Source organism: Ascaphus truei, chromosome 1 (assembly GCF_040206685.1).
Source record: "Ascaphus truei isolate aAscTru1 chromosome 1, aAscTru1.hap1, whole genome shotgun sequence".
Lineage (NCBI taxonomy): Eukaryota > Metazoa > Chordata > Amphibia > Anura > Ascaphidae > Ascaphus > Ascaphus truei.
The window spans coordinates 120233574-120259095 of record NC_134483.1 but is presented as its reverse complement, the minus strand read 5'-3'; the positions used below and the strand labels follow the sequence as shown (position 1 = coordinate 120259095).

Sequence of the window (25522 nt, the reverse complement as noted above, 5' to 3'; positions counted from 1 at the left end):
AGTCTCCTAAAGGGTAGTAGGCTTTACTTTTATGGTTTAGTTTCCTTAAGGGGCCAACGTACCTATTGTTGTTTTGGCTATCCCCTGTAAATGAAACCCTGTTCAATGAACTCTAGAGTTTCCTGCCTTGAATATGCTTCAAAATACCCTGCATCACAATTGGTGGAGAATGCAGGCAGTCCAAAAGGCAGTGAGCAATGGAAACTGTGGGTTTGAGAAAGAATGCAGGGATTTAAAATGGCTGCCCAGCCGAAGTAAAATACAGACTCTGCGAGTGAAGTCTGTCCCACTGTATATGACTACCAGTTGAGCTTACAGCAATCACAGGGAAAGGTGTGAAGTATCAATGCAATAGCGCCTCCAGAGGTCAAGGTGAAGAATACACCTGAAAGTAAAAAAAATGTTGGAAACAATGTGTTTTTTGTGTAATGAGCCTGGCAACATAAAACAGTGTCCTTTCAGGAATGAGCGTCTCTACTGTATATGGCCCCAGAAAAGGAAACATACCAGATATGTTCATTGTGTGAAAAACCTGGCCACACAAAACACTGTCCCTTCAAGTCGAATGATGATGATCATGAGGAGAAGGAGAATGACACCTATGGGGCCCCAGGAAAGTCTCAGCAGGAAGAGGAATATTTTTTTCAGTGAGCTAAGCAACTGCAGCAGCAAGCGATGTGCTGTGGTCAAAAGGATGTCTAGAGCCATGTGAGAAGAACAATCAATAAAGTGATCGAAGTTAGCTCATTTGGATTGCATAATGTTTAGCACAATAAAATAGCAGTGCCACTTAGCTAAGGCTGGAGTTAGGGAGAGTGTCCCCGTGTAGACTAGGAGTGCTGATAAAGTGACGGAATTGCGCCCACGTACTTGACGTACGTTTCACTGGGGCGGCATGTCAAGGGTGTGACACCCTTGACAAAGCCGCCCCAGCGAAATGTATGTCGGGTACATTATGCATTACAAATGAGCTTGCATTTATTCTGGTTCGGGCTGGCTGTTGCATCATTACTATTGTTGTAACATTTTGGCTTTTCTTACGTGAACCTCCATCTCCCTATCTGAGCCACATTGATTTTATTTTCTAATTATGGATAGTAGGTGGTTGTAGAGAGAGGTTTATTTACATTTGTTCCTCATTGCCATCAGGCATTAGCCTCATCTGATACTTTAGGACCCATAGTCATCACCCCTTGGAGTGATTAATTACTTCAGGGTGTATCAGCTACATTTCACATATCAGCCTGTCTACTCCACGTAGTTTTAGTGAATAGGGGCTATTAGGCTACCCATCCCCTATACTGTCTTTGGCTACTTTGCTTGGCTTTTACTTGATCCCCCTATAGTTACAGGGTAGTTTAAGAGAGGTTCATTTCAAGATAACTCTCTTTTAATATCAGGTACATACTACATCTGTTGTCTGTTATCTTAGCAGATCAGTATAGCCCATAGACACCACTCTAAATAGTTTAATTGTACTCTAGGGTGGACTAACTTCGATCACTTTATTGATTGTTCTTCCCACGTGGCCCTAGACATCAGGGATTACTAGGACATTAGCATTTCTCATTGTCTTTAGTCTGTAGTGTGTGGTTATTATTCTATTATCCTACAGAGACAGGTTATATGTGGCTCGGTTGTCCATTTCTAGGTCTGGCCATTTGAGCCTTTATTGCATGTAGTATTATCGTTGCATTTACTTGACCTAGCAGACATAAGGACTTTTATTGTCTTATCCACCACAATTTGGTGTATCTTTGTATCATCCAGTGGATTTATACGTTTACTGTGTTTAGTGTCCCCATTTATCTTATCAGTCCAAGGACCTATTAAATTTGCAATTTTAAATTGATTAATTTTACCTTCATATGTTAGGGACTCATTCATTTCTTACTTTGTATCTTGCTTCTGTCTCTTTACGGCTCATTGTGATATAGATTTGATGACCTTTGTGGTAGACGAGTGCATGTAATAGGGGTCTTTCCACTGAGTTTATCTTTCCCCCTCGCAGGGGTTTAGCTCAGATCTTTCATGTTTATATAAATATAGAAGTGCAAATAGCTACACAAAGGGTATATGCCGAGCAAACTTCTTTGCATTTTATCACTGAAACTGTGTTTTGATTTTTAATATAAACATCACCATCACCATCACAAATGCAATTTCTGTGGCAAAAGACAAAGAAGTTTCATTTAAAATGCACGTGATCGGCACACACACCCTTTTTTTTAATTCTTGTGTTTTTTAGGTGCTTGTTTTTTTTATTGTTGTGTCTTTTTGGTGCTGTATTTTTTTTAGGGTGCCCATTGACTGCCATAGTGGCTAATCATGCCCACATTATATGGGCATGATGTAACACTTTGCCAATCAATGGGTAGAGGGTGGAGGTAGTTGCCCTGGGGAGGGTGGTTAGGCCACACAGGTGGGTAGTGGGGGAAGGGGGTTAACCTCAATTACTATTGTGGTTACTAACCACTAAGGTGATTAAGGGTGTAGGGGCCATTAGTTTGTATTTTTATTGTACTGTTGCTGCCCACGGAGGACATGGACGTGGAGGACAGCCTTCATCCTGGCAGGGGTAAGTAGAAGTTTAATTTACTTTATGCTGGCTGGATAATGTGTTGAATTGGCAAATTAGCTATTATCCATATGTGGATTATAGTAATTTTGCCCATTAATGTACTGTATGTGTTGAGAGGGGTTGTTGGGATTTTAGGAGGTGGGTAGTAGAGTTGTTGTGTTTTTTTAACATTTCTTGGTGGTAGAGGGATTGGGTGAAGGGGTAGTTGCCCCAAAGGTGGGTGGTTAGGCCTCTTGGGTGGGTAGCGGGAGTGGTTAACCCTTTCATTACCATAGCGGTTATCACTGCTATGGTAGTGAAAGGGTTAACTCCTCCCGCAACCTTCCCGGCAGCCCTAACCACCTACCCTGGGGCAACTACCCCCCTCATCCACTCCCTGTGCCCCCAATAAAAATGGTACTCAGGTTTAACCCCTTCATTGCCTTAGCGGCTAGATGTTAAGTTAATCAAGCTGTTTTTATTTACAAAAATTATACTAGTGTGCGGGAGCAGGGGGTCTCCTGAGCTGAACAGCATTGATTTCAGCCTCGGGGACCCCCTGCTTCCCGAGTTACAGGTGCCGGTATCCCTTTGCAATGTTTAAATCTCCAGAGTCACGTGACTGGGACATTTAAATGCATAGGAGATACGGGCACCCCATACCACGGCCTGTATCTCGGGAAGCAGGGGGTTCCCGGACTTGAAATTAATGCTGTTCTGCTCCGGAGACCCCCTGCTCCCGTACACTGGTATTAACATTTAAATAAAAACACTGCAATCACCTGTGAGAGCTGTGCAGGGAGAGGCGGCTCTCTCTGTGCAGCTCTGTGCAGCTCTCTATGCAGCTACAGCCAGATCGTATGGGGAGAACTTTGAGAGAGACTGAGAACTCATTGTTGCTACGCCGATCGGTTTGGGATTTTCCTGCCTCGGTTTGAGGATGGTTTCAGATTCTTTCTGAATACAGTGATAACACAAATGACAAACCGTTTGGCGGGAACATGCCACATCATTCGAGACAGCAGCAAAGTTATCGAAGCTACAAGAATAGGCCCTTAAACAAAATCTAAAACAAAAAAGGGGAGGGGGATAATGCTTTTGCACCACGTTGGAAGTTAACTATTTTCCTACCTTTTCTACATTTCATATGTTATGAGTGCCCTCTTTTTATATATTGATATACATTAGATAAGTTATGGTGGGTGAAAAAGGTGACGAAAAAACCTCCACGTAAACCATATAGCAAATAAAAATATCACTTGTGAGCACATTCACATGTCTTAGACAGGTCTGCAACCCTGCTTTTCACCATTATCACCTAGCATACAGTGCTTCCACTGCAGCAAGGGATTCTGGGAAATGACATGCAAATGAGCACACAGTGTCACCTTTTGCCTTAAATCCATTTTTACATGGAACACGTATAAGTTAATGCTCGCTACATTACACAGCTTTCAGCACAGCCTGGGTTAAGATACATAGCCAGTAAAACCACTCACAGACAGCTGTTTCGACCTTTTGGGTCACAGCAGTGTGAGGCTGGGTGTACTGGCTTTGCAATTTTAAGGCTGAAAATGTTAAGACTGAAAAGCGAGGATAGGAAGTAAACGACATATACGTAGCAAGTAATCTAATGTGCCGATACGAAATGTATTGTCAATTGATAGGGAAGGAAGGCACATAAATCCATTGATAATAGCTGTCTGCCTATTATGATCAATTGTAGTTTAATAGTTAAATTCCATTAAAGTCCCTATGCAGTTAATATATTTAGTTGGATCCTAGATCCCAACAATCAATTTAACCAACAGTTGGATTGTTTTACATTTTTTGTTGGGTCGATTTTAATCCTTAGCTGCATGCTCCTAGAGGGCACCACTATTAGGGTGTAATTAATATATTTAGCCAATCACCTGCAACTGCTTATTGGGCAGCTTGTGGGGGGCCAGACCGTCCTTCTTCTAGGTATATAATCTCCCAGCAAGGTCCCTGTATTTCACTATTCACTTTACTTGCAGACATGTGAGTATCTTCACTGGTATATACCAGTTTTTAACTGCACTATGTTCTATAAGCATATGCATGGCTATATTAACCCCTTCTGGGTTTATTTCACATAACATGAGTATGCATTTAGCGTAGGGACCTGCTATAGAGACTTACCTTGACGTGGTTAGCAGGCTTGGCATTATTTGATCAAAGGATGTAAACCAAAAGTCTCCTTTATCTTATAGATTTTTACATCATATACTGTATATATATTCCCCATTTATTGCTATCCCAAAGGGAGAAGTGCAGGGATTCACTGTCTGTTTTTCACAGTTAATATATTTAGTTGGCTCCTAGATCCCAACAATCAATTTAACCAACAGTTGGATCGGCTGATACTAATGGTGGCTATAATTGAGTTGCAACAATTAAGCAGATCTAGGAAACTGATAGCTGATATTTGCAAACTCCTAAATCAACATGGTAATGCACATATATCTATTGATAGTTTTAATATATCTGTATACAGACTTTACCTAAATAGAATTTAACTATGAAACTACAATTTATCATAAGCAGATGGATTTATTTGCCTTTGTTTCATATCTATTGACAATACATCTCTTAACAGCACATTAGATTACTTTCTACCTTTGTGTCGTTTACCTCTTATAATGATGATCCCTTATCCTCTCTATACCGTATAATTACAGCCTTTCTTTTTAGCTGAGATTGCAGTCTCTCTAACCAATTATTTTATCTGAGAATATGAGTAAAGCCATTAGATGTACTTGTCGTATGTGGCCTCAGTTACCCTTATCTAGGGTATGTTACATAGAAGCTGAGGTTGAAAAAAGACATGTCCAAATCCAACCCATGCTAAATTTGGATAACAGAAACGTATCCTACATTTGTATTTACAGTATATTGATCCAGAGAAAGGCAAACAAAAAAGGCTCAGTGAAATAGTATCTAATGATATCTCATAAGGGGAAAAATAAATTCCTTCCCGACTCCTAATCAGATGTCTCCCTGGATTAACATCCTTCCCATGTTTACTTATTAGGTATATCCCTGTATACCTTTCCTTTCTAAAAAGATATCCAACATTTTTTTTTGACGTTATCTATTGTATCTGCCATCACAGTCTCCATGGGTAACAAATTCCACATTTTAACTGCCCTGTTCTACACATGATAACTTTATTAAGGACTGAGTGCATCAATAAAAAAAAAGTATTTTCTTTTATCTTGGAGTCTTTGCTCTGTACACTATAACATAATATCATTTATATATCCTATAAATATATATTTGTATTCATTAAATTAACATGCTTTTCTCTTTACAGTATACATTTGTATCTCTTCATTCATTATGGAAGGTCACAGATATTTTGTTGGCAACCAGTTTTTATGATGTAAACGTATCCTGTGTATGTAAGTTTTGACTTGCTTATAGAACAGTAAGCAATACAGCAACTCTAATTAAAGCACCTGTAGCACACAGCTAATTCTATTCATTTTTTTTACCATACAGTATTTTCCACATATTGTCTATATAGACAAGAAAAGAAAATAACTAGGATTTTGAATCCTGTAATAAAACGATTTATACCACTTTGTTTGGCATCTATATTAGGGAAGAATAGTTACATGCCAAAAGATTGCTAATGTAAAAGAGTTAATAAAATGTTGAAAACTTGGGTATAATTTAAGATTCAACAGCCATACTGAATATTAACATACTGCATGGTTTGTATCAAACAAATATAAAATTTGATGAGGTCACTTTTACCTGTGCCAAGAAAACTGATGTAATGCTGTTTGATAATGATTTTCTTATGTGTTTCCCTGGCATGAGCCAAAATAACTTTAGGATTATTCCATTGCAAACCAAGACTCAAGCAATGGATGTATTTACATTGCCAAATAATACTTTCATTACATCAGCAGTATATACAAGTGGTACCTTTTTTTCATAATTTTCTTCCTACATACTGTAAATATTTTATAGTTGAACAAGAGAGAGCACCTTCTATTTATTTATAAATGCAATACTACACAATATATTGTGTATGATGATGTGATGGAATACAAAAAAAAAGTTGAACAGAAGTTAAATGTGGTTATATTTAACGGAAATGTAACATCTTGTATATACAACTATGTTGCTTCTTTGTTGCTTATAGCAATTACAGTATGCACGTCATGAAACTTTTAACCTATCTTTTCTCCACAAACCATGTAACCTTTCTTTTAAGCGGTGACATAGCCTTTGACATCTATTTCTAAAGTTGAAAACAGAATTACTTTTTAAATGCTTTTCTTTTAAATCTTGAATTTTTAACAACTAATGTTAAGTGTGTGTGAAAATGCATCCAATAACATTGCTAAGAATCATGTTAAGTTTTACCATGAAGTCATATTTAAATCTATCTAATTCATGTTACTTGTTGTTTCTCTAATGCCAAGAATAAGGGAAGAATGATATACTGTACTGTAAAGTGGTGGAAATAGCTTTTATAACATCAAAGCATATATGCACTACTTCTTGATGTACTGTATATACTGTGTACCCTTGGGCAGGCCTTCATCCAGCAGTGGATAGACAAGGGATGTCTCTGTCCCGTCTTTGCGGCCAAGTTCTAAAAATCGAACGTAGCGGTCGCGGCTAGGATTTCAAGCCAAAAAGAGGACCCACAGAGCCGGGTGGATATCCTGGTCAGGGTTAGCCTATTGAAACAGGCTCCCTGCACCTAGTAGAACCTATATTTCACCCCTAGACCCCCCCCCCCAGCAAGTGTGCTTTTATCTGTATATTGTGTAATTCTTGTTGTACGTGAGTTTACCGAAATAAACTAAATTTTGTTTCTACTATCTTGTTTTGCCTAGTGCATGATGTCGGTAAAAATATAAATAATTGTCTAAAGTCCTGGTCTCCCATGACAATATGTTTATTAGATATAGTGGTATCTACTAATACCAGACGGGAGTGTCCTGGAACCAGTTGCATGTTTCCTTGCTCTGAGGCTGCTACTGTATTGTCGACGATTATTCTAAAACAAACCTGGGGCAATCTCCAAAAAGACCAAGTTACATGCTGCAACATTTCACACATTTCTGCATACAGGCTAATGGCCCATCGGATTAACAGCGGGGGTCCCTGGCAGTCCCATTCAAACTGAACCCCTGCTGTGTTAATCCGATGGGCCATTAGCCTCTGCAGAAATGTCACTGAAATGTACCCAGCATGTAAACTGGCTAGTTTAAGGCAAGTTTTAGAATACTCGTTGGCTCGTCTGTAGCTCCCCAGTATAGTCGTAACAATATGGCTATTCCCTGTGGTTTCCCTTAGCTTCTCCCAGTTGCCTTGGCAACCTCTCACTGCTCAAAACTTGAGTTGGTTTAACCATCTCCCCTTGCCTTTCTCTGTTTATGAGTATGCCCAATTTGCTTGTTCCTTCCTAAACTATTGGCACAACATGAAACACAAACAGAGCTCAGTGCTACATCCATAACATGGTTAAAAGCTCACTCCACTTCACCTTCCACACTCATGGGAACCTGCATACAGTTTGATTGCGACAAATCTAATACAGAGTGCTTTTCTTGGTAATGTACAGGTTAATAAGAGCTTCAATCAGACTTAGAACTATGGAACTAATTTTGACAGATTTATTATAAATCATTCTTCCTGGTAATGTACAGGTTATTAAGAATTTATATTAGTGTTAGGACCCTTGAGACGTGGTCTGCCTTGGAGGGGCTCAAGGGCTTACAACACTTTGGCCAAAGAGTTAAACTAAAAGACCATTCTATTCAAAAGATATCTTTTTATATATATATGTATATATACATATTTATATATTAATATATTTTGGGGGTTCAATATGAGCTTATAGGGATTCTGTATGTCCTTCCAAAACCGGAAAGTGCTTTCTTTTACCATCAGCAGACACAGTGAGTAGATGGTCCTTTCATGGCTCCCTCAGAAAAGCATTCCTTTTTACCTTCTCCCCACAAGTGTAACCTGCCAGCTATTTCTATACTCCCCCTCGCCGCCCCTTCCAATAAAAGTGACAGAAACTCAGGACACTGTGCATTTAAAGGAGATGAGATTAGCTACCTGAACCTACTTACTTGCCACAGTGGGCTTGATCCAGAATATTACCCTATTGGGTATTAACCGCCTAACCAGATATATGTAAGTGTTCCACAATTAAAAATCGGACACTTGCAATTGTGATCATTGTTACACTGTTGTGTTTTCTCCTATCCTCCACATATTTTATATTTGATGTGCTGAGTCTACGCGCCGGAGGACATCAACCTTTTTCTTCTGGGCCATGAAACTTCCCTGGTGCAACAGCCCACGGAAGGCCCTTGGGGCAACCCACAGAGGATGCAGGTAGGGCCCAGGGGCTTGATTTTCTTATTCTCCCTTAGGGGGGTTCTTATAGGTGAGGCGGTGAGAGTGGAGAGTACTAGGGGGCTGTGGCACCTGCCCTGGGACTCAGAGTATAGGGTGGCACTTGTGCTTGTGGATTTTCTAGGTGTTGGCTGAGGGTGAGGGAGAGGGCTATTCAACTCTTTGGATTGGGCCCTCGTGAATTGGAAAAGTCCAGAGGGGGTGTAATTGGGACAAAGGGGGGGGGGTTGGAGCATGGGCCCAGGGTGGTTTATGAGGGGGAGAAGAAGTTTGAAGGGGGTTTTGGCATGACTCACACACACAAATATACACCAGAACAGGGACAGACAGACACTAGACAAACTCAACAGTTCACAACAATGCAGAATAATACAGATACAGTACAGTCTATAGATACAGGGAAGCATGACTTGTTTTGAACACTTTTTAATAAGCAACTGCACGGGAAGATTCAAACACATTTTTGTGCAGTTGCATATGAATCAGCTACTCCCCACCAATGAGGAAGGCCCTGATTGGCTCTAATAACCAAGCTCCTGTAGTTTATCAGGATGTTTTAGTAATAGTGACCAGCAGGGAGCCCGGGCCCCCTGATTCACTGAGCCCGAGACAGCAGTCCCCGCTGTCCCCCTGTTTGCAGGGATCTTTAGAGATTCATTATTCTTTGTTCCTCATTTCCTTCTTTGCTATAGGGTTTGACTTTACAATTATATTACTATATGGATTTTGAGCTTACAAAGACTGTGTATTACTATAAAATTGTATCTCTGTTGGTGAAGTCTTCTCATCATGTATTTATGGTACTGCTGTGGAAAGTGCAACTGCTGTAAACATGTTTACCTGGTGAATAAGTTGCAATTAAATCATACTTCTTCAATTGCATCATCATTCTTTGAAACATTAAAGTTATTTTGTGGCTTTGCAAATAAAGGGGCTTGTGTATCAGCGGTTTGTGATCTCTTTCTATTTCCAGTGGCTGGCCATGAATATATTGAATATAAATTTACAGACAAACAACATTTCTAAATGCTCCTTCTCAATCAGAACCTACCTGGTTTCCACATCAATTATTGATATGAGGCATAAGGTGCACAGATATGAATGGTATGGTATGTGAAAACACGCCTGGGAAATACGTGGGGATGCCGGCTGTCCAATCTGATTTTGTAGTGCTGTTTGTCCTCTCTTCCCTCAAAGAGATCTGAGCACAATTAGTCACAGTAGCAACAGCATTAGGCCGTGATTATAGTGGGCACAATGGCATGCACGTGCACACACACGGCGCGATCAACAGACCTCTTCTCTATGAGGCCGCCCATAGTGCGCGCACTAACATAATGAATTTGCGTCACGGCCGCATCACGTGACTGGTTCAGCCAATTGGGTGGAGCAGCCTGGGGACGATTCCGCCACGCCTCACCATCACCTCCCCAATCATCTCCAGCTTCATTCACCCAGCGCTTGGGTGACAGGCACGCGCGACGCTATGCGCTCCATCTCGCGCGTGTGCCACCACTACAAATGCGGCCTAAAGCTTTTGAGCAAGGCAGCAAGAGTGATGTTTTGCTACTGTTGGACTGATACTATTGTAGCAATGTGCTACTGCAACAATGATATCATTACAGTACCTGAATGCTGGAGATCTATAATGCATTACACGTCTTAACAGGGTATGAGGAGTGATTTTGCTATTTTAGCACTGAATATAGGCGGTAGATGATCAGGATCATGCTAGCCTGATTCATTTATCTTTTTATATATTTAATACCTCTGGTAGATCTCTCTCTCTCTCTCTCTCTCTCTCTCTCTCACATATTTCCCCCTTTTCTCCAAATCCCAATATATCCCAATTCACTTCACCACTATGCTTAGGGAAAGGAGAAGGGGATAGATTTTTACCATAAGGATTTGCTCTGTAATATTGTTGATCAAAATTACTGACTAATAGAGGTGACATCAACAGGAATTCTGTCCTTGCTGCTAAGTATTGTTTAGATCTACGGATCCCTCTGAATACAACTCAGTAATATAACTAATGAAACTATCAATGGTGAGACAAATACCTATCAACAGTAAGGGCTACAAATTAGTAATCAGTCTGATTTATTTTCGTCTCATCTCATTACAAAACCAATTAATGAGGATTGTTTCTGTTAAAACCACTGCTTAACAGAACCCATTCTAGCTTTCTGACTAAAGTGACACCAGTGGTTCATTGGTTACACTTGCTACAATTAATATCTCAGACTTACAGTAGTTATCCTTTTATTATTATACAGCAATACCATTAGTGAGGTGAGAGATACTTGGCAACAGGTATGATCACACTGCTGTACATTGCCTTATTACCTATCATTTCTTTTAGTGCTAGTTCTGAGGATTGACATATGCACAACTAATTAATACAAACAAATAAATGTAACAGCTAAATTAAGTTTTCATTATTACTGAGGGAATCATTTAATGGCTCCCCCAAAACCAATGGACTGTTAATCATTAATTGATTCTCCAGTACCAACAGACTACTGTTAATTAAAGAACTATTGATTCCCATGTGCTCAGTAGCTGCAAAGGCAAACAAGATCTTATCTTGCATTAAACGGGCAATGGATGGAAGGGAAGTAAACATAATTATACCCCTTTACAAAGCATTAGTAAGACCACACCTTGAATATGGAGTACAATTTTGGAACCACTCCTTAGAAAAGACATTATGGAACTAGAGAGAGTGCAGAGAAGAACCACCTAATTAATAAAGGGGATGAACAATCTAACTTATGAGGAGAGGCTAGCTAAATTAGATTTATTTACATTAGAAGAGAGGCATCTATGAGGGGATATGATAACTATATACAAATATATTCGGAAACAGTACAAGCTTTCAAAATAACTATTCATCCCAAGGGTAGTACAAAGGACTCTGTCATCCCTTAATGTTGGAGGAAAAGATATTTCACCAGCAACAAAGGAAAGGGTTAATTACAGTAAAGGTAGTTAAAATGTTGAATTCATACCCATGGAGACTGTGATGGCAGATACAATAGATTTGTTCAAAAAAAGGTTGGACATCTTTTTAGATAGGAAAGGTATACAGGGATATACCAAATAAGTATACATGGGAAGGATGTTGATCCAGGGATTAATCCAATTGCCAATTCTTGGAGTCATGAAGGAATTTATTTTTCCCCTTATGAGATATCATTGGTTGACATGTCACTAGGATTTTTGTTTGCCTTCCTCTGGATTAATAAGTAAGTATAGATATAGGATAAAGTATCTATTGTCTAAATTTAGCATAGGTTGAACTTGATGGACGCATGTCTTTTTTCAACCACATCTACTATGTAACTATGTAACTCATTTGATTTTAAACACACCTTTTTTCACTACTTTATCCTTATTTTATTTTAAATGGTATAATATTAAAAGTTGAGTTTTGTGGTTACAATCATATCACATAGATATGTGCATGAGTGCTGTTTAAGTGGTCTTTTTTTCTGTTGTATATAGTCTACTATTACTGCCCTCCCCCGAACCTTCCTAAACTATACTAAGTCTTGCTACAGCAAGAGTTTATCAGCGTTTTTCAAACATGGTATAGTTATTGCTGCAGAAACAATATGACATATTGTAAAATTCCTGCAACATTCACCCACATTTCCTACATATTGGTAATGCAACGACACATGTTGCATTATTTTTACCTTGGTGAGACTCGTTAGGGATTGAAACATGACTCTTTGGGGTCGTTACCAGAGGAACCCATTGTTGCATGTTTGATAAATAAGCTTCGGTTTATTGGGGTTTGTGAGAAGAAAATGCAAACTATGGCTATGTACATAAGAAGAAACGGGTTATATTTCAGCTTAATTGCAGTAGTTTTAATTAAGCTCAATATTATGGCGGTCATTAATGAAAACTGTGATAGTGTTGATTAGGAACTACCGCACAGAATCTTCCATTCAAATTAGTTTTCTTGTGGTTGTGCTGAATCGTCACTATTGCACATTGATTAATTACCCTCTACGTAGTGTTTTACAGGTTTTAAGAATTGCCTTTTTTATTAAAGATGCTTCTAGTAGTCACAATAGGAAAAACACATGTCAATGCTAATTTAGCAGAATACAGATTATTAGTATTGTCTGTTTTCAGGTAACGGGTAACAGAAACTGTAGCAATTTGGTGAAGCAATTTAGTATAAAATATCGAGGGAAAATTTGGAAACACTGGAAATTTATATTGTTTTTCAGTAGGTTTGCCCCCTAACAACAGGATGCAGTGTCTGTAACTGCCACAGACTCCATGGCCCCTGCAAAAAAAAAGTACAAAAAGTGCCACAAAACCCTTTTTTCCTTCATTAAGTTCAGAGGAGCATATATTTATTAAAAGGAAAAAACAAAGTGTTAGAAGGCCTATCAACTCCTCTTCATTGACTTGAGTTGGGGGAGGAGTCTCAGCTCTTCAAAAGAGCTTAATTATCTCATAAACCTTGGTCTAAGTAAAAAAGTAATGGGAGGAGAGAATTCCTGGTAGCCACTCCCCTACATTCCCAGGTGGTCTGGAACGGAATGGTCCCTTTCAGAAGAGGAGACCCTAGCTGGCGTTTCATCCTCGATCTCAGCTACAGTGAACTGCAACTCAGAAAAGGACTCTTGGGGCCTCATGCAGTAAGCGTTGATAAGGGAATTATCACCATTTTATAGCCAAAATTGGGTTTGAGATTCAGTAAGCGCCGATAAGTGCTTGATTTCGCCAGGTTTCGGAGCCGATTATTTTGTTATGGCCAGTCGGCTGCCGATAAGCCTGTTTTCGCCACTGATCGCCACTTTTTTAAATCGGCTGGATTCAACAAAAAAAATCAGCTTATCGGGGCTGATCGGCACTACGAAATTGAGATGTTATGGCCGATTTCTCCCGCCAACTAAAGTTGGCAGTTTGGACGGGAGAACAATCGCTAAGGCTGCCGGAACGGCACTTAGAAAAAAAAAATCTTCTGTACATCAATGGAGTCAATGGAGCGGGGACGTATAACAGTATAGTACAGTTTACGTTTCATTGCTCACAATACAAAGGGGATTTGCATTACAGTGTGGGGGCATTCCCTGCATTGTGTCACAGCTGACGTGTATTATTTGCATAACATTGTACTTTTACATGTTTTCAGCATTTGCGTGTCACATTACTCATCATGTGATGATGTGGCAAGGGAAAATACTATACTCAACTCTTAAAGGAGAACCTCACATCATAGCACACATTTTACTGAATTGATCGACAATTGTTTACATGATGTTACACATGTCACACATGTCACACATACACAGTATATTCATGTTCCTTTACATTACACAATGCTTGTAATGTGTCACGCATCTTTAAACGTTCATGTACATCTAAATTCTCATGTTTACATCTAGGTTTGGTCCTCCCTATTTTCATGACGTCACTTATTGGACGCGCAATCACATTGCATGTTTACATTATAACCGTTGCATTACAAGCACTTCAACCTAACTTATACACACATGTACAGTAATTCATCATTGGGACACCTTGTAAACTCATTCTATAGCAACTATCCTCATTACAGAAATGCATGCATATGCACACGACTATTCATTGTTGGCAACATGTCACAATAACATGGCTAATTACACATGTTACACAAAACTTTTCCCACATCAATCTCAGCCTTTTTGTCTCATTACATGACTGACTCTTGCGTTCACAAGTTTTACATGCATTGCACATGCAACTATTTATTTGCAAGCAATGTTTGTACAAAGCTTCACCTCACATCATTGGCAAATATCATCATTCCCTGCAGAATACACACAACAACTGCACACAGCTTGCCACACAAGTACTTTATTATGTTAATGTAAAACCTTGCATTTTACTATGTCACCTGACATCATCACATACCTATTTAAAGGACGCCCATTACCTGCTCATTCACAGCTACTCATTTCAAAATGTTGCGATTGTTTAGGAGACGGAGGAACATTCTTTTCTATGACATGCTTGCTGATGAAGAGAATGACTTAGGGCAAGGGAGGGACACACCGAGGGACAGTGACAGGGACAGTGACGCGGATACGACAGGGACAGGGAGAGGGACAGGCCGAGGGACAGGGAGAGGGACAGGAGATCAGAGGAGAAGACAGAGGAGACAAGTTGTGCCTCGTCTGCGTCTGTACAGGGAGAGAACCCTGTTAGATGGGATGAGTGAGGAGGAGATTGTAAGTCGCTATCATTTGAGTTCAGCAGCAATCTTATCTCTTTATCAGGAGATAAGGGGAGATTTAGATTTTTTCACAGCCAGAGGTCGTGCAGTCCCTGGGCTTGTTAAAATGCTGTGCTCATTACATTATCTTGCTTCCGCGTCATACCAGACAACTGTGGGCATAGTGGGCGGGGTCTCGCAATCTACATTCTCGCGGGCCTTGACCTAGTTTCTCTATGCACTCAATAGACGCGCTAGGAATTATATTCATTTTCCTACAGAGGCGACAGAGTGGCTGGAAGTCAGGACTGGCTTTTATAATATAGCAGGGATACCATGTGTGCTGGGTGCAATCGATTGCACACATGTTGCTTTGATTGCACCTAGTCAGAGTGAGCATGTGTACCGCAATCGTAAGCACTACCATTCACTCAATGTACAGGTGGTATGTGATGCGACGATGAGGATAATGCATGTGGTACCCAAATTCCCTGGTTCCAGTCACGATTCCTCTATCCTGAGGAACTCTTCAGTCTTCCATGCGTTCGAAGAGGGACATTTTGAACATGGTTGGCTGCTGGGTGAGTACACATTTACATGTTATAACACAAAACACATTTTTATTTAGGAATGTTGGCATTGTACAATTTGATCACTAATGTCAGCTTATGTGTGCTCCATTCATTATAGGTGACTCAGGATACGGAATTAGGCCGTGGCTCTTGACTCCGGTGCTAAACCCTCAAACTAAAGCAGAGGAGAGGTACAATGCAGCCCATATATCTACAAGATCTGTTATAGAGAGGACATTTGGCCTACTCAAGACCAGATTTAGGTGTCTGGACAGAACTGGTGGGGCTCTTCTATACAAGCCTCAAAAAGTGTCTGATATTATCCTTGCCTGTTGCATTTTGCACAATGTTGCACTCAGGCACAATGTACAATCAGACCTAGCTGAGCCTTTGGTAGACGAGCATCCCACCCATGTAGCTGCTGAAAATGAACAAACAGCCAGTGGTGGCCAGACACGCCAGAATCTCATCAATTCATTTTTTTCTTGTAAGTAAAAACTGATATGTTCCAAGTTCTACTTTTATATTTTTATTATGTTACTGCACCGACACACTTTATTCGAGCAAATACCCAGTATGTACCTGGCAGATACCTGGAATGCGCCGCTCCTCACCTCTGACAAGCCCCGTTGCGTTTGCCTTCCCAGCCTGGGTTCATGCCTGGCTGACGGGCGGCTGATTTTTTAAATGATAATGATTAGGATTTAATAGGCTGCAATGCTTCGCGTGTCTACCAGATGGCATAAATTCATGAATTGTAATGCAGTATATATATATATACTGTGCAGTATTGCAGCCAGCGGGAATAAAATGCTTCAATCCCTGCCTGGAAAATACCTCAATGCACTCGGGCAGAAAACAGTCACAAACCTCAATACACCCGGGTATACCCGAATTCGTGGGACTAGCCGAGCTCGAATAAAGTGTGTCGCCAGTGTATATTAACAATAATGTTTTTATATATAACCTTCTGTTAGGACACAGATGAATATGGGTTGCACACCTTTCTTTTCTCTGCTGTGTGCACAAAGGGATGTGGCACCGGTATGTTATTGTTGCACAGGTTATATAATCCCTCTTCAATTGTACTTTAGTTGTGTGTATGTGAATACAACTGGGGTAACAAAGCACTAATATTTTAGCATTGTGTTGTTCCTTATGCTAACACAATACACATATTATGCCCATACTCATTCATGCTTCTAGTATGCTTACATACAATGTTATTGGTGCAGTGTAACATGTACATCCATATGATGTGTACACCAGGCTCATTTACATTTTGAATGTCATTAAATATACATGGTGTTGCACATTTAACACCAAATACACACTTTGCTGTGTTGTTTACGGTACTGAAGATGGCATGTCAATGTTTGCAATTTATATATTGTTCCTTTGCATTATAGGTATATCTCCAGTATGACTGATCATGGTATGTATATTTGCTGACATGTCTCATAAGATGTGCCTACCTCAATCTTACTATAATTATTTGAAGTAAAAACACAACATATTGGTTTAAAAACAAATGTAACATACATGTACTTTCTGTATCATGTATATGCATTTAGCTACTCTTGAGCTTTCATGTGCATTGTATTAGAAAATGATTACTCACATTTTATCACATTTTATGTATGTTTCCTTATAAATTCCATTCATGTAATATAGAGCTGTTTGGAGAAAAGGGGATAACTGTACTTATTTGTTTACTTACGGGAGCTCATTCATCACGGATGAAATTGACTGATCATAACACTCCATGCATGAATGCCTGTAATCACAACAATGCGTACTACATCTTATATTTAGCAATGTAGGTGTTTTTTAATGCTAGGAATTAATAGTCAACATGAATTTAAATTTGTGACATGTGTATGTATAAGTCACACGTGTGTGGATGTGTCCTACATGTACCAAGTGTAAAACTGTGAACAGAAAACACTATTTTGTTGCAAATGTTACTGTCATTTAGCATTTCTAATTTACCTATATGACAATGTTGGTAATATTTTTGCAATATAATTCACGTCACTTCATCATTATCATGATGATAATTATCAAGTATTCTCACAATTGTAACGTCAATCACGTGCACATTAGCATAGACACACTTTTTAAGACAACTGTTTGTGTCTGTATCAATTTGTGTAGGATCCATGTATAACACCGACAAATGATAACACCAGCTTTATTATGGTAGCTTATATCATCATATTGACTATACGATGTATTTTTAGAAAGTTTAATAAACACAGTAAACTATAGTTAGTTAGGTTAATGAAATATACACAGAAACGTACTTCATTACATGATGTTGATGTCATATTCAGAACATCATGCATTGTAGGGGACCACAACATCTGGCCAATAACATTAATTGCTACAGTCCCAAACCATTTTATCAACATACCCATGTAACAAGAGATTTTTAACAATAAAGGGCTAGTTGGTTGTAAGTGTCCTTTACATTGGGAGAAGGAGTGGCTCAGTGAGTAAAGACACACACTGGCACTGAGAGTTTGAAGCAGGGGAGTCTGGTTCAATTCCCGGTGTCGGCTCCTTGTGATCTTGGCCAAATCACTTTATCTCCCTGTGCCTCAGGCGGCCAAAAATAAATTGTAAGTTCCACTGGCCAGGGACCTGAGCCTGAAAAATGTGTCTGTAAAGCGCTGTGTACAACTAGCAGCGCTATACATGACCATGCTCATATTATAATTATTCTTATTATTCTTATTATTCTTATTATTATTGTTACATAGTTTCGACAGTCATACGTTCCATTACACAATAGAATACACAAATGTGTTAGCAGAGTGGGAATGGTTGTTATATATAAAACACACCATGCCATAAAATGATAGTAGTCATTAAAGAACACTCAATAAAAATTCATGAGGCACTATTTTGCAACATCATTATGTTAATTAAGTGCTTATGCAATATAGGCATAAGTGTATCACATTTTTAATTGTTTGTTAATAAGCGCTGCAAGCAATATAAAATTAGTTCCATATGTAGTATAGTAGTCGGTGGCTCCTCCTCACAATCATCTCATATAAAGGTAGACTCTTCTGAAATCATACATTGATCCGATTGTATCTTCCCCGACATCTCTGAAATACAGCAAACACATGATAGTCAAAGATGGCACCTTACTATATATGTATCCGTGACAACGCGTTACACAGCTCTATATGATTGTGTACATACACACGTCACTCACTTATATGTTAGAAGTACAAGTGTACATCAGTATGTAATGTTTCTTTAAATTTGTAGCAGGCATAACTATGTATATGATGTGAACGTTGCCTGTATACTGAAAAATGTGCGCGCACATCTTAGTGTGCGCACGCACTTCAGGCTTGGCTGCACTAACTGTTTGCGCATGCGCAAAACAAAGCGTACGTTGTGCGTTCAATACAGGTTGAAAATATGATTAAACATAAAATCTTTATTTCAAATACAATGAATACGAAACTACATTCGTTCTAAACGAGTACATCTGTATTCTTTTTAAACAGACGTGTTTGGACAGAAAGGACGGCCGATAACACAATGCGCAAATGCAATACGTGTGACGTCATGTTAAACCAGCGTGAAACGCACGCTAACACTCCTCCCACTCAATTAACATTCGGCAAACGCCCAGCGTACGCCCCCACTGTATGACACACTGCAGTTACCGTTACTATAACAAAACATGACAGCCAATAGGCTTTGAGGCGCGCACGTCGCTTGGGGGCGGGACTTACATCCGTAATCCTTTTTAAGGACGCCTTGGGCCATGACAAGGGTCCCACGTCATACGTGGTGGACCCGCTTTTAAATGTTGTAGATGTAGCATGATAACAAAACAGGTATGTGTTAGAGTTATGGTAAAATGTTGCTAATATGTTTAAAGTGATTGGAAAGTACGTATATTTATTCCGTCAGCAATGTGTACTAGTCTTTCAGGTTCTACTATATTGTATTCGGAAACAATTTGTTTGTGATCGCTACATGTTATGCAGTCTGCTATGTTACGCTGTATCCACGCATTGAAAGGGAAAATGGTGGTTAAAAAAAAAAAAAAATTTAAACGCAGAGTCAACTCATAACGGTTGTTATATTTACCATTCTTCTAGAATTAACTCTTCGTCTGGCTGCAACTGGTCGCTCCAGAAATGCAAGGCTTTTTCATCCACGCTTGACCCACCCGCTGAATCCAGTATGACACACATCTCCTCCATGAAGCGCTCATAGGAATCGCCACTGCTTTCTTCAAACAATTGGTCGGGAGGTATGTTCATTTCTTCGGGTACCCATTCCAATGCATTTTCAGCTGAAAGGCTTGGTACAGAATCATAGTAGTTATGTTCTTGTACAATGTGGGTTTCAGGAATGGAGGGTGCAGATATTGCAGCAGCTATCGATTCACACGGAACAGTAGTAGCGGATCCATTGCTATTGGCATTAGGAATAAATATGCCTTTAACCACAATATATGTGCCTTCTTTCACGGTGAAATGTTTTTCTTTGGCAATCTTCCAGAAACCATAGTTGTGTTCTAGCTTATCCTGCACACGTTCAAAAAAGTCATTTGTTGATAAAGTGAATCTTATTGAGGAATTAAAATTGCGCGCATGCCGACGGTTTTGGTAATAAGGATATTTTGCTCGAATCAAATCATAGATTTGGCGTGTGCTTGCTTGATGTCCGCAAGTTGATAAAATAGCTTCTGATATCATGTATTTATAACCTAAATTCGGATTCATAATTGTCACCAATTCATCAGCCATTGCAGAGTAGCACAAAAGATGTGTGCAGGTATCTGTTCTTTGCTCATCAAAATGAAACTGCTCAGTGGCTAACAAATTGCTGTGTTTCCTTTTCAAGGTCAACAAAAGTATAAACTGTAACTCCTTATTTCAAACGCCAATTGGATTTCTAGTTATAATTGCTTGAACATTTGTGGTTTGTGATAGCCGCATGTGGGACAAACATGTATCCTTTTTTTATCTCGTTTTTGAAAACATTAGTACACTTTTCATTCAGTAACATTGAGTTTTCTTGCAAAATAACAAAGAGCACTGTGTGAAAATAGTGGTTAGACAGCCATATCAGTAAATACACACACCTGCAAAATGAAATGTTTTTTTCCCACATACATTTCTGTGTGTATTTGAAAGTCTGGTTAAGTCCCTGTCTGCATGAGTTTAAATACGTGTGTATCTATATATATATAAATATATCTATCTCATAAATATATATATATATATAAAGTGTATATAGTACTATATGTATATTGTGTGTATGTGTATGTGTATGTGTATGTGTATATGTATATATATATATATATATATATTATATATAAAAAATAATATTTTTTTATTTTTTTTTTATATATATATTATATATATATATAAAAAAGTAATTTTTTTTTTTTTTTTTAAATATTGCTGGAGTACACACAACATATTGATGGCAGTAAGTAGGCCTTGTATGAAACCTATTTAAATGGTGATAAACATGAGTGAATTAAGTAATAAACATTTGTTTGCGCCCAATAATGTTAGAGGCTCACACTTAGTATAGTTGTCAAACATTAGGCCTGTATTATTAAAATAGTGTGTTTTCACAAGGAAGCATGAAGTGTATGTTTTTTGTAAATACATCTATACCAGTTTAGATAGTACTATATATACACACACACACACACACACACACACACACACACACACACACACACACACACACACACACACACACACACACACACACACACACACACACACACAGTGTGTGTGTGTGTGTGTGTGTGTGTGTGTGTGTGTGTGTGTGTGTGTGTGTGTGTGTGTGTGTGTGTGTGTGTGTGTGTGTGTGTGTGTGTGCATATATCAATACATACTACATATATATTAGTATCAATTCAGAGATGTTCTTGAAACAAGAACACATAAATGATTAAAGGACAACATTACAATGGCCACCAAAGGTAAGTAATATTTAACACAAAATCCTGCTGTACACGTACAAGAAAGATGTTTGCAGTTAAATAGGTGCTTTTATAATTGCATGAAAATAATATGCACATGCAATGATTACATCAATTAACACACCCAAATGCAATGTTTTGCTGCAAAGTCAATGGCAGCTTCTCTAAACTTAGCAACTGGCTCCTGGTGGACCATTACTGAACAGACGATTAAAACATAAATATTTATAACACTATTCATTAATTAGGAGTGTTAACATTTCCAAAACTTCACGTGTACAAGAACATACTTGAAAGTTTGGAAACAACACAGTCTTCAGCATACATACAATAGTAATTAGATAATCTGAAGTCAACAAAACAAGGCCAAAGACATATTTTGTGAATTATAACATTTATTTTTTTTGTTCCTTTTGCGAGCGAGTAACAGGCCTGCTTGTTGTCTCTTGAATTTTCCTTTTTCTTTTGCCACCAACTTTAGGCACAACAGAGCCACTTTGAGTGGCCTCTGGCACTTCACGGGCAGGGCTTGTGGCCAGTGACTCACCTACAGGGCTTTTGGGCAGTGACTGTTCACCTACAGGGCTTGTGGCCAGTGACTCACCTACAGGGCTTGTGGCCAGTGACTCACCTACAGGGCTTTTGGGCAGCGATTCACCTACAGGGCTTTTGGCCAGTGACTCACCTACAGGGCTTTTGGGTAGTGACTGTTCACGGACAGGGCTTGTGCCCACTGACACATGTGAGCTAGTTGGTAGACACTGCACAAGTGATGGTTGGTCTGTTTCATGTGTGTCTTTTGTTGTTTTTGACCAAAAACTGGTCAGTAGTAACTGCTTGTGTTTTGTTTTTGTGGGCTCCTTTGTAGGTGTCTGCTGCTGAATTTGTACAGATGGCAGCGGTAGGATGTCATCAGGAACCTGCACAGCAATGTCTGCTACTTGACCGGTAACATTTGGGCCTGGTGAATGAATATCAGATGAATGTGGTGAAAACTGACCTGCATGAACAGATCCTGGCTGGGAGGTGTTGAATTGTGGTACATTAGTCATTCTCCAGTAATTAGCTTGTGTTTGCTGAACAACTAATGCTTCGAATGAGGTGTTGATTTTTTGCAACTGTTTCGGCACTTCAATGAAGACTCTGTGGAGATGTGCCAATTGTGAAACTGTTTCTTCCTGCAGTGCAATCATCCTTTCCAGCACTGTCATGAGGTCAGAATGGCGACGATTTTCTGCTTCCACAATTTTTCCCTCAGAAGCTACAATTGCATCGTATGTCGTATTTGCTGGACGATTTGCCGGTAAAACAGTTTCAATTGGAACGTCTTCATGGTCACTTGCTTCTATTTGTGTGTCTATGGCGGTGGCGTCATCATCATCATCATCATCATCATAATCCTCTTCATCATGTTCTACAAATAAATGTACACATTATTAAATGGCATGTTAATCTCTGCTGTGTTACTATGTAATTGTACTGTGTCATAAGTAACAACTAACATGTTTCCATACGTTTTATAACCTCACATTAAAAACTACCTTGACTTAAGAATAATGTTTGGACTCAGTATGAAATATGAGTGAATGAAAACTTGCTGTAAACTCACAACTCCTACATGATAGTTAACATCACTAACACAATACAAGTTGCCTTACACTTCATTTTCACTGACACTAAGTAATCCTATTTAAAGAAGATGTGCAAAACAAATAATGAACATGACAACATAACATATAGAAGAGCACATATTATATGGCCACCAACTGATACACTCACCTTCTAGGTGTGTTGAGCTGGCTGACCCAGGTGAAGACACTTGTTCAGTCTCAGGTGACACATGTCCTTCAGGGGCAACTATATATAACAATAACATAAGTTTTACATTTACATGTGTAAATATTGAACAAACAGTTATTGTATGTTCTGTATTTATGAGTACCTAACAGCATCATTTCCTTAACCCAAAATGTGTGTGTGAAAGTGAACATAAATAGTTGTAATAACAATGTACATGCCTGTGTACTTAGAAGTTTTGAGTTCCCTAACATACAACATACTATGGTTCTGCAGTAATGCGTGAGGATAAATAGATTAAATTTGTACATAAAAATCATATGTTGTGTAGTGATATCAGTATCATAATGTACAGAACTATCATGAGATGACCATTCACAATGGTTATCATGAAGGTGGTCATATTGCAAAAAGTGTTGTTTTTGGTAGAGGATATGTGTGGTACATTAATAGAAGATGTGGCACACCTGAATGTGGCTGTGACTCAACAAGACAAGACATGCAGTGTGTGATAATGTGTCGTTGATAGTAGTTCAACTATAGATATGAGTGAACTAATGTGGGACGTACGCTTTGATAAGTAATGAGTTGTTGGGGCATTTAGTAGCTAAAGTGAAGCTTTCAAATGAGTGTGATTAACTTCAGTTGTGCTAGTCAGGTTGTAAGAACGGTATTCCCTTCCCCAAAAAGCCTAATCAGCCACACCTTTCAATTACTTGAAACAGGTGAAAATGGTGTGAACAAAGTTGACCCTAAAATGAGGCTGTAATTAGTGTGTGTGCTGAACCCCACCCCCTCTGTTGAAGTGTATGCTGTGATGAGATATTAATTGCAGCTGCTTTAACACAATGGTAGATGAGCTAAATAGTCGTGTGCAGTTTTTAAGTTATGAAAACAATGACATAACATATGATACGTGTGCCTCATTATGCTGTCTGTATATGACTTAAATCAAAAATGGACCTTTTCATGAACAACTATAGATGTGTTAGTGCAAGTGATGTTTGTAGGCCGTTGCATGCAATATATTTGATGCATGCTTAAAATTGGCAGTAATGTCATGTTTGTCGGAGTAAAATAAATAAAATACACAATAATATTCTACATATTTATGTTCTGTACCTGTAGCTAGTAATAATTTCTCATTAACATGTGTTACACATGTGTACTACCCTGTTGTTCCCCATCTTCGCCCACCATCAATTGCTTCCACTGCAGCAATGCATTTTGGGAATTCACATGTAAATGAGCACGCAATGGCACGTGCTATATTAGTTACTGCTTTTAGTAGGACTACAACATATATGTCTATTTTGAGATATATATATATACAGAATCAGACATATACATATATAGATGCAGGTATGCTTATATTGTGAAGACAGTATAAAAAGCAGTGTAACTATGCAAAATAACTGTAAGCAACGACACGCCTAGTACAGTAATATTTCTCACCTGGTGGAAATTGTGAGGGGTAAATTCCTATATCACGGTCACCAGGTAAGCCTTCCACGACGACGGGAAGTAATTTTGCCCGAAGCAGCTCCTCCAATGGACTTAATATGAGACGTTGTGGTGTGGGCCCACCTCCAGTGCCAGTAGCATGCACGCATTGGTGTTGTATTTTCTTTTTCAATTTGGACCTAATATCATCAAATCTCTTGTGACAATTCCGCTTGTCCCTCACATGATTCCCACACGCATTGACACCAATGACTATTGTGTCCCACATTTCTTTTCTGCTTGCTGAACTTGTCCGCCCTTGAAAAACATATAAAATATATGAGGTAAATTAATAATAATATAAGCACCAGTTTCCTACACTGCTAGCTGTTCCAAGAGATAGCAAACATGCTGTTTTATGTGTAATATGTGAAGCACATGAGCATTCACTACTAAACCTATACATGTAAGCAAGGTTGCATTCATATTGTATGCAGTTATGGCAAATTGACCGCCTGTGTTTA

The 25522-nt window shown here is 39.0% G+C and overlaps 1 protein-coding gene across 1 annotated transcript; it reads right to left on the bottom strand.

Annotated features, from left to right (window-relative positions):
• Positions 1–1647: 1647 nt before the first annotated feature.
• On the bottom strand, positions 1648–25522 carry LOC142487409 (uncharacterized). The gene is made up of 4 exons (XM_075586736.1): positions 25011–25522; positions 23538–23615; positions 22759–23172; positions 1648–1826 (listed from the first exon to the last, which is right to left on the bottom strand). The coding sequence occupies exons 1-4, from the start codon at positions 25285–25287 to the stop codon at positions 1648–1650; spliced, it is 948 nt and encodes a 315-aa protein (XP_075442851.1). The 5' UTR covers positions 25288–25522.